Consider the following 10,085-nt stretch of genomic DNA (forward strand, 5'->3'; position numbering starts at 1 on the left):
TCAGCAAGATTGTATAATAACAACAATAATAGGGCTATTTCTGAAGGATCATGTGAAGGGCCACATTTAATTTCAATTATTACAGATTATATTGTATGTTTGATCAAATAAATTCCACTTTGATGAGCAGGAGACTTTTCAAAATCCTTCATTTTATTGGATAATTTTACACTAAATTAATAACTGTACGAGTATGAAATATGTGTGATGTGCTGTAACTTTACCTGTAGCGCTCACAGTACTGAGAGAGCTGTGAATGAGCCCTGCAGAGCTGAAACACAACAAATGACCATTACTACACTAGTGCACTAGATCTGCTGTGTGTATGTGTGTTTATAGATGTGTGTTTGTATATGCATGCATGATGTGTGTTTGTATGTGTATGTGTGATGTGTGTATGGCTCTGTTCATGTGTGACTGTATTTGTGTGTGTGTGTGTTTGTACAGTATGTGTGTGAGCGTTCGTGTGTGTATGTGTGTGTGTATGAACGTGTATATTTGAGTGTTTTTATGTGTGGTGTGTGTGTGTGTGTGTGTGTGTGTGTGTGTGTGTGAGTTTGTATGTGTGATGCATGTATGGCTGTGTTCATGTGTGACTATTTGTGTGTGTGTGTGTGTGTGTGTGTGTGTGTGTGTGTGTGTGTTTGTACAGTATGTGTGTGAGCCTGCGTGTGTGTATGTGTGTGTTTGTATGTGTATGAACGTGTGTATATTTGTGTGTTTGTATGTGTGGTGTGTGTGTGTGAGTTTGTATGTGTGATGTGTGTATGGCTCTGTTCATGTGTGACTGTATTTGTGTGTGTGTGTTTGTACAGTATGTGTGTGAGCGTGCGTGTGTGTCTGTATGTGTATGAATGTGTGTATATTTGTGTGTTTGTATGTGTATGTGAGTTTGTATGTGTATGTGTGATGTGTGTATGGCTCTGTTCATGTGTTTGTACAGTATGTGTGTGAGCATGCATGTGTGTTTGTATGTGTATGAACGTGTGTATATTAGTGTGTTTGTGTGTGTGTGTGATGTGTGTATGTCTATGTTTATGTGTGATTGCATTTGTGTGTGTGTGATTGTATGTGTGTGTTTGCATGTGTGTGTATGTGTTTGTATGTTTAAGTGTGTTTGTAGTATATGTGTGTGTGTGTGTGTACCTGTCCTCCGCTGATTTCTGCACTGTGTATGGCTGAGATTGTGTCCATTAGATTATGAGCTTCATCTATAATCACGATCTGATCCTTCAGTTTGATGCCTGATGCTTTGCGTGTGGAAGCATGAAGCAGCGACTGATACGGCAACACCACCACCTGAAAAGCACAGAGTGTGTGAGACTGTTTACACCTGCTACTGAGATGCATTTTTGTCAATCCAACAACAGGTAAACAATGCTAAATATTGTATCATGTAAAGGAGGTCTGAAATGTTTTGAGCTCGTCTACTTTTGTCCACTTCGTTCGTCGTCACTTCAACTCTCTGCAACTCTCACAATGTCACCCACTGAAGCTAAGCAGTACCTGGATGGGAGGCCACATGTGAAGCTAGGTTGCAGTCGGAATTGGTGTTAGTAAGACCAGCAGGGGGTGCTTAACCTGCAGTCTGTGTGGGTCCTAACACCCCAGTATATTGATGGGGACTCTATACTGCTCAGTGAAAGCATTCATGGAGCTTCCTATGATTACAGTTGAATCACTGAAGTCACGTGTGGAATGTTTTGACATTGGTTTTTTAATTTGCTGTCTAGGGAGAATGAGGGAGCTCTCAAATTTAATCTAAAATATCTTAATTAGTTTTGATGATGAAACAACATGGGGGTGAGTATTTCTGTCTTTTGGATGAGACATTAAACCAAGGTCCTGACTCTGTCAAAAATCCTAGAATGAGTATGGCTTTAACTTCGGCATCCTGGCTAATTTGCCCACTGGCCTCTGTCCATCATGGCCTCCTAATCATCCCCATATCATAATTGGCTGCATCACTCTGTCTCCCCTCCACCAATCAGCTGGTGTGCGGTCTGGGGCAATATGGCTGCCATCGCGTCATCCATGTGAATGTGTAAACAAAGTCTCTTTAAGGAAAGTCATTTCACTCGGCGGCCATCTTTAAAACGCCTCTCGGGTAGTATGCTCGGGCATTCTGAAACATCAAATTCTCCAAAACTACTTGCCAAGATTACGATTAGATAACATATTATCAATAACCAATAAAATTATACAACAACTGTCTATTTAGTTTCATTTATAAATGTTCGTATTACACAAAATCTGCAGAAACTCACGTCTAGTCCAAGCCCCTCCCCTGGAGAGTTGTCATTCTATAGTGATCGCTGATTGGCTCATGTACTAGAAAGCGGCCTTTTTTCGCCATATAGTGATCGCTGATTGGCTCATGAACTAGAAAGCGGCCTTTTTTCGCCATATAGTGATCGCTGATTGGCTCATGTACTAGAAGGCAGGGCTTCATTCACCATATTGACTCTTACACTTTTCCCCATTTAAAAGTATTCACCTTATTCTCTGCGTACGAGTGGGCGCAGCCATTTGAATCATTTTGGCTCGAGACTTCTGGTCTCATTCACTTCCATTCTTTTTTAGACGTTAAAAACAGCTCGTTTTGCTGCTTGGTGTTGCAAACTGATATTTTCTTATTATAATATTCTACTTTGTCTGTATTGTCACTGCCCGTTTACCCAGTTATATTTCAGCACTCTGGATTGCCTTGGCTGAAAACACACCATATTTCATTTCAGTCTTGAAAGCAGCATCCGTGTATACGACCGTGGCTGAAAATGCGCCCTCTGGAGGACAGCAGCAGTCTCCCAAATGAAACGCAGATCCATTCATTCATTTTCCTTCAGCTTAGTCTCTATTTCAGAGGTCGCCACAGCATAATGAACCGCCAAACATTCCAGCATATGTTTTACATAGCAGATGCCCTTCCAGCCACAACCCAGTCTTGTGAACCACCCACACATTCTCACATTCACACAAGCACTCATTCACGACGGCCAAATTAGTTTATTCAATTCACCTATAGCGCATGTGTTTGGACTGTGGGGGAAACCGGAGCACCCGGAGGAAACCCACGCCAACAAGGGGAGAACATGCAAACTCCACACTGAAATGCCAACAGATCCAGCCAGGACTTGAACCAGAAATGTTCTTGTTGTGAGGCGACAGTGCTAACCACTGAGCCACCGTGCCACCCAGACATAGATCCAGAGTGTAAAAATCCACATTAGGTGGTTTTAAACTGACAAATAATATAAAGAAGAGGAACATCCAGAAATGAAAATGTGTGTGCTGGAATAAGAACAGGTGTGTGTGTATATGCGTGTGTTTGTGTGTGTGTGTGTGTGTACCTGAGCCGCAGGAATGGACATGCGTGTGCTGTAATAAGGACAGGTGTGTGTTTCACGGCCAAGTTGTATGAGCTGCTCCACGTCTCGAACCTTCACCAGCACCTCATCCTTCATCGCCATCAGATTCTCAAACCCAGAAAAGACACACGTTGCTTTGGGCATACCACGACTGCGCTTGGACTCGGAGTCTGACTCCTTTTGTCTTTTCTCTGCAAATGGAGGTCAGAAGTGTTACTCTGAATGAATAGCAGATTTGAACAGGCCACAGCACTACATTTGAACTGGCAGAGATTGTGTGTTGATGTTTCTGACCGTGTTTGTTTTTCTGCATTTCCAAACAGCGCTCATTCATCATTTGGACATTTCCCAGCCGGACGACCTCTGGATTGATACACAGGTTCTGAAAAATGACAAGAAATTATTATTAAAAATGAAAAATATTGTGAAACTTCAGCATAACTTTGTGGTAACAACTTAGGCCCAATCTCAGTTCTATTTTTACCCCTTACACTTCCCGTTGAAACAGAGTGTGAAGAGAAAGGGCTTGGGACAGCACTATAACACCTGCACATGTCATCGCAATCTTGAGATTGACGAACAGGACTGCTGCAGTTATTCCAGTTGCTTCATTTTTTGGTATTTAAAATAGGAAATCACTGAAGTCAGCGATATTATGTTATCATACTGATGTAATGTGGCAATAAGATTGTAACTGTACTGTGCATTTACACAGTGGCCATATTCATCTAAACAAACAAAAACAACATTAACATTATATGCACTTTTCTGACAGGGTATTCAAGTGTCAGATGTGAAAGTATGTTGTGGGACTGTTATACAGGAGTTATTAGAATCAGAATCAGAAAGAGCTTTATTGCCAGGTATGTTCACACATACAAGGAATTAGTTTTCGTGACAGAGCTTCTACAGTGAAACAGAATTACAGAGACAGGTAAAAACAGATAATAAATATATTTTAAAAGTAGAAGTAAGTAGTGAATGCAAATATACAAATTACAAGTGTATGTACAGGTATATTACAATATACGTTATGGCCCAATCCCAATTCTATTTTTGTACCCCTACCCCTTCCCCATGGCCCTTAAAAACGAGTGTGAAGGGGAAGGGCTTCAAAATTTACCCCTAAGAAATGGGACAGCACTACAGCACCTGCACACGTCATCATATGTCATCGCAATCTCTTGCTTCATATGAGATCAGACGATCGCGACTGCTGTAGTTATTCCAGTTGCTTTATTTTTTGGTATTTATCTTCAGGAAATCACTGAAGGCGTATATTGTTATCATACTGATATAATGTGGGAATAAGATCGTAACTATACTGTGCATTTACAACGTGGCCATATTCATCTATGTAAACACACACAAAAACAACATTAACATTATAGCAGACACTGTAAAAAGCTCATTCCCAGCCACTAGACTTTTCTGACAGGGTATTCAAGTGTCATCGAGTGTCACAATATCGTGGACTGCTGTACAGGACTTATTATTAGGGATTATAGATAGTGAAATTTAGCTGTTTTTATTTTAGCGTTTTTTTTATAAAAGCATTATTAAAACGTGCTTGTTTGTTGTAAAAATATGTAATAATGACAAAAAAAAACACTAATTTGTGGATCTCCTTACTTCCGGGTGCAGCAATCCTGCCGTTGTCGCTGGTGTATTCTGGGAAATTTTCTTGCCCCTGAGTTTTGAGTGTGGTCCTGAAAAATCTTCGTTCAGAGGGGTCCCTTCCCCTTAGCTCTACACCTTCAAGCTAAAGAGTATTGGGAAACCCCAGCCTTTCGCAGGAACGCACAAAACGAAGGGTAGAGGTAAGGGGAAGGGCTAAAAGGTAGAATTAGGATTGGGCCTATATGTGCAGCTGTTATGTGCAAATTAGCATGTAAAGCGTGTTGTTAAATAAGTGTATGTGTGTATAAAAGTGTATAGCAAGTAGTGATGTTTGTTTCACAATAACTATCATTAAGTGTTCATGAGATGGATTGCCTGAGGGAAGAAACTGTTTCGGTGTCAGGTTGTTCTGGTGCGCAGTGCTCTGTAGCGTCGACCAGAAGGTAAAAGTTCAAATAGGCAGTGTGCTGGGTGTGAGGGGTCCAGAGTGATTTTGGCTGCCCTCCTGCTTGCTCTGGATATGTATATTTCTTGGAGAGTAGGGATGGTTGTACCAATGATTCGCTCAGCAGTCTGAACTACTTGACGTAGTCTTCGAAGGTCAGATTAGGTAGCTGAGCTAAACTAGCTAGTTATTGAAGTGCAGAGGAATGGTTCAATGATGGAGGTGTAGAACTGTTTCAGCAGCTACTTTGGGAGGTTGAACTTCCTCAGCTGACGAAGGAAGTACAGTCTTTGTTGAGCTTTTTTGACAATGGAGTCAATGCGAATGTCCCACTTCAGGTTTTGCAAGATGGTGGTGCCCAGGTACCTGAATGACTCCACTGCTGCCACAATGCCATCCATGATGCTCAGTGGGGGGAGAGCAGGGGGGTTTCTTAAGGGGTAGAACTGGGATTGGGCCTAAGAATATCATATTAGAATGATTTCTGAAAGTTACACTGGACAATAAAAATTCAGCTTTGAAATCCCTGCATTAAATTACATTTTAAATATATTTTTCAATAGAAAGCAGTTATTTTAAAATGTAATAATATTTGACAATATTTTTCTGTCCAATTAAATGCTGTTTATGTTTCATTGTATGACTATTCAAAGGTTTTCCTCTAATTTAAAAGTGTAATTATGTAATTGTCTAATAGCATATTAAATACAGTTATTACAGTTAATAATTATACGCTACTGTTTATTCAAGACAGATTCATATGATCACAAGTAACAAATTACATTTATAATGTTACAGAAGATTTGTATTTCAACCTTTCTTGATCTTTGACCTTTGATGAAAAAATCTTAAAAACAATATATAGCAGAAAACCTTAGCATAAAAGTATTTCAGGATTTATAATAAGAGTTACTGCTATAATAATTGTGAAAATGATCATATTATAATGATTTATGAAAGATCAGGTGACACTGTAAACATAAATAGTTTTTTTTTTTTATTACAAAACTGTCTTTATTTTACTATTGCATATGTATGTTTACCTGTCTGGAGCCCAGGTTAACCAAGCGAACCGCAGCTCCATATGGACTCTTCTGGACCTCATGCACAAACTGAGCCAGCTGAGAGTGAGTGCGGCTACAGTAATATATCTTAAGATTAAAAAAATAAATAAATAAATGTTAAACATGCACGAACACCTTATCGACCAATGCAGAGTGAAAGGTTTAAACATGCACCTTAGTGACATGCTCCTCCTCCAGATCATCGTCATCATCATCATCACAGAGTCTGCAGATGAAACTGAATAAGAACTGAAGACTGGAAAAAGTCACACTCATGCAGTCATTCATAAACATGAGGAATACCTGCTCTTGGGCGTGGCTTCATCATCACTCTCATACTCTGCTACAATAAGCCCCTCCTCCTCTGGGCTGTGAGTCTCTGACTCCGCCCCCTCTCTGCTGAGCTGCAGTAATTTCACTGCTTCGTCATCTTCATCAGCCTATTAAAGGTACAAAACATAATTTTATTCATTTATTCATTCAATTTCATCTGCTTTTCTGGGGCAGGGTCAGGGTCAGCCGTCTCAGGAGAGAATCCCAGACTTCCCTCTCCCCAGACACTTCCTCCAGCTCCTCCGGGGGGATCCCGAGGCATTCCCAGGCCAGCCAAGAGACATAGTCCCTCCATCATGTCCTGGGTCTTCCCCGAGGCCTCCTCCTAATGAGGCATGCCTGGAACACCTCCCTAGGTAGCCATCCAGGAGGCATCCGAGCCAATCCAGCTGACTTCTCTCGATGTGAAGGAGCAGCGGCTCTATTACGAGCTCCTCCTCAGAGGATTACTGCTGCCGCTGCACCAATCCGCCTGTCAATCTCCCGTTCCATCCTTCCCTCACTTATGAGCAAACCCCCAAGGTAACTTTAATGAATGCTTATTACCACCACAGAACGAAAACAGGACCATTTATGACATTTTTCTTGCTGACCTTTTTTCTTACAATTACTTTTTTTTACAGAGCAAAAGGTCAAAGTGTGACATGCAAACTCAGAATTCAGGAGAAAAATCAGAGATTGTTGCACTGGACTTACTTTTCTCTTCATGGCATATCTGAGCTGAGCATTGTGTCGGATCATTTCCAGTCTCTCCTCTCGCTTCTTCCGTTTCAGCTCGTCATCCTGAATGAAATTGACAAAAAATTTAGTTTTTTCATACCTGATCATTATCTTGCAATGGGTCCTTTCCTTAAAATTTAAATAGCAGCCGTTGCATAAAACATATGCTGAAATGGTTGGCAGTTCATTCCTCTCATCTCTAATCAATAAGAGACTAAGCTAAAGGAAAATGAATGAACGAACATATGTCCATGCCTATTATCATATGGCCAGAAAGTGATATATTTTTTATATATTGTTGAAATATTAATGTCTGTGATGCAGCAAGAGACACCATGTATACACCAGAAATTTACTTTAATGTGTGATATGACTGAAAGTGGTCATAAACAAATATTTTCTCAATTCAAGTGAGTAGCGGCTTGGGTCTGGAAACCATGTCACAATTTGACAGGTGGATAGCAGTATCTTATTAGCTGCCAGTGAGCCCAGTTTGATAGTTCTGATACCTTTAACTTGTTCACCATATCCCTCTCTGCTTTCTTTTGCACAAACTCTGACACCCAGTCTGGCTCTGATGGTCTGCCATTGCTGTTTTTCTTGTTCACAACATCACTGTCCTTCTTCTGTCCTTCCAGAAGTCTAGCAGCCTCCTGTTTCCTCTGCTCCTCGTAGTCTCTCAGCCACGTCAAAGCTCCACAGATGAGGCTCAGAGACTTTCCCTGCAGAATCAAACACAATGCAGATCAAACATCTACTGCCATCTTAGGAGAGAGACTGCAGGTGAAACTGTTTTTTCATCCAATGGACAGATTTACATGTTAAAAAAAACATCCAGAATACACTTTAAGGTGTTTGCTTTGTTGCATTTTATGTTTTCAAGTTATGTTTATAAATTTTAATTAAAAAAAAAAAACATTTTTAAAGGCTGTTCTCTCAAAATGTGTTGTTTTTTTAATGCACTGAGTATACATCTCCACTTCATCAGCACTGACATAATGTTACATCACATTGTAGTTTTATTCTGTATACAAATATAATTTGTTTAATTTGATTATATACTTTTTTTCTTGTTGCTAAGATTCCCTTTAAACCTTTACCCAAAATTAACTGAAATGTTAAAAAAGAAACATGAACTTTTAACCTGACTTGATCAAATATTCTGATGTTTGGGCTAAAAATGTATGCATATTAGCGCATATTTAATGATATATGTAGATATAGACGAGTAGAAAACTTGTAATACAAACAATGTTCAACAATCTAAGTATAATAAAAACGATTAGTCAATTTGTAACTAAATTAACCTGCAGTGCTTTAGCTGACGGTAACTGAAACCTTAAAGTCTTGTTGTGGAGACTCACCGTGCCTGTGGGACTCTCGAATATACCGACTTTCCGCTGATCCAGGGCGGTGTAAAGTGCCTCCATGAAGCTTTCCTGGATGGGATACGCCTGGAAGGGGAAGGGAAACCGGCCACTTTTGTTCTCCATTTTATAAATCTGGTATTGGGTTAGATTCCTGAATAACGTTAGAGGCCGAACAACACGAAAATCAACACTGCATATGAGCGCTTTTCACGCCGACAATAAACTCCTCACTGTATCATCGAAATATGACTTCAGCTATTATCAAAATCTACCGTATAATTCCAATGAAGTCGCAAAGGGCAAACAGAAATAACACGTAACTGAGTTACACAAATACACCAAAACACGTTCTGACAGCGTAAACTTCCTCGAACAAACGCGCCAGTCTTCTGCTTCAGCCAATGAAAACGAGGGAAAACTTCTTAGAGGATAGGGACGATCGTCAAAGTTCACTCTTTTTTGAAAAACGAAACTACATGATCATTTTTAATGACTCATGTTTATTATTCAAAAACTTTTTAATACATCTGTGATGTTTTGTTTATCAGTAATACTTTTATTGTATTTTCTTGTGTTTTATTGTATTTTAATTAGGTATATGCAGAAGTATGCGGAAAAACTTTGAATTTGTCAGTAACCTGGGTCAAGCGCTTCCTGTGAACTGTATGCCGTTACAAAATCGGCAAGTTTAAGGCCTGTTTTCTTTAAAAATCAGCAATCTCCACTGGCTGAGTGATATCCAATATAAAGTGGGTCTCAGAATGTACAAGAAGCACTGCATTAAATTGCATGTTTCCCAGCCATGTCTTTAAAATATGAACATTTTTTTTACCCCAGTTTATTCAATGGAGCTTCTGCGCCAGCCTGCTAATCCTGACAGGTGCGTGCGAGTAAATGGCTTTTCATCTCGTTTCATGCTTGAGCAACTAAATGAATGCCAAAGTCTATATAACTGATTATACTTTAACTACATTACAACATCGATGCTGTAAAAAGAACCATATAAAATGGAAAAAAGTCACATTAACCGTTTACCGGATGTTTATCAGTATAGGAAAAAGCACTAGCTCTGCATATACTCTATTTCTACATATCTTGTTAATGTGGTGTTATGTAATGTTTTCAGTTTTATATTAGCATTTTTATGTGCATGCAATTTCCTTAA

At 39.7% G+C, this 10,085-nt stretch overlaps 1 protein-coding gene and 1 long non-coding RNA gene across 2 annotated transcripts in view; one reads left to right on the forward strand and one right to left on the reverse strand.

Annotated features, from left to right (window-relative positions):
* ddx11 (DEAD/H (Asp-Glu-Ala-Asp/His) box helicase 11) overlaps window positions 1-9,295 on the reverse strand; it is a 29,712-nt gene extending 20,417 nt beyond the window's left edge. The window contains exons 1-10 of the mRNA XM_056478541.1: window positions 8,915-9,295; window positions 8,060-8,272; window positions 7,527-7,613; window positions 6,801-6,937; window positions 6,672-6,723; window positions 6,477-6,584; window positions 3,663-3,750; window positions 3,351-3,559; window positions 1,147-1,299; window positions 225-271 (exon numbers count right to left, since the gene is read on the reverse strand). Of these exons, the coding sequence (XP_056334516.1) occupies window positions 225-271; window positions 1,147-1,299; window positions 3,351-3,559; window positions 3,663-3,750; window positions 6,477-6,584; window positions 6,672-6,723; window positions 6,801-6,937; window positions 7,527-7,613; window positions 8,060-8,272; window positions 8,915-9,043 (1,223 nt within the window). The 5' untranslated portion in view covers window positions 9,044-9,295. The remainder of the gene's footprint in view (window positions 1-224; window positions 272-1,146; window positions 1,300-3,350; window positions 3,560-3,662; window positions 3,751-6,476; window positions 6,585-6,671; window positions 6,724-6,800; window positions 6,938-7,526; window positions 7,614-8,059; window positions 8,273-8,914) is intronic.
* Window positions 2,859-6,581, forward strand: LOC130245775 (uncharacterized). Its single transcript, XR_008839360.1, has 3 exons — window positions 2,859-3,571; window positions 3,692-3,747; window positions 6,492-6,581. It is a non-coding gene; the product is annotated as an uncharacterized LOC130245775 (long non-coding RNA).
* Window positions 9,296-10,085: the final 790 nt, after the last annotated feature.

The sequence above is a fragment of the Danio aesculapii genome, chromosome 18, assembly GCF_903798145.1.
Source record: "Danio aesculapii chromosome 18, fDanAes4.1, whole genome shotgun sequence".
Lineage (NCBI taxonomy): Eukaryota > Metazoa > Chordata > Actinopteri > Cypriniformes > Danionidae > Danio > Danio aesculapii.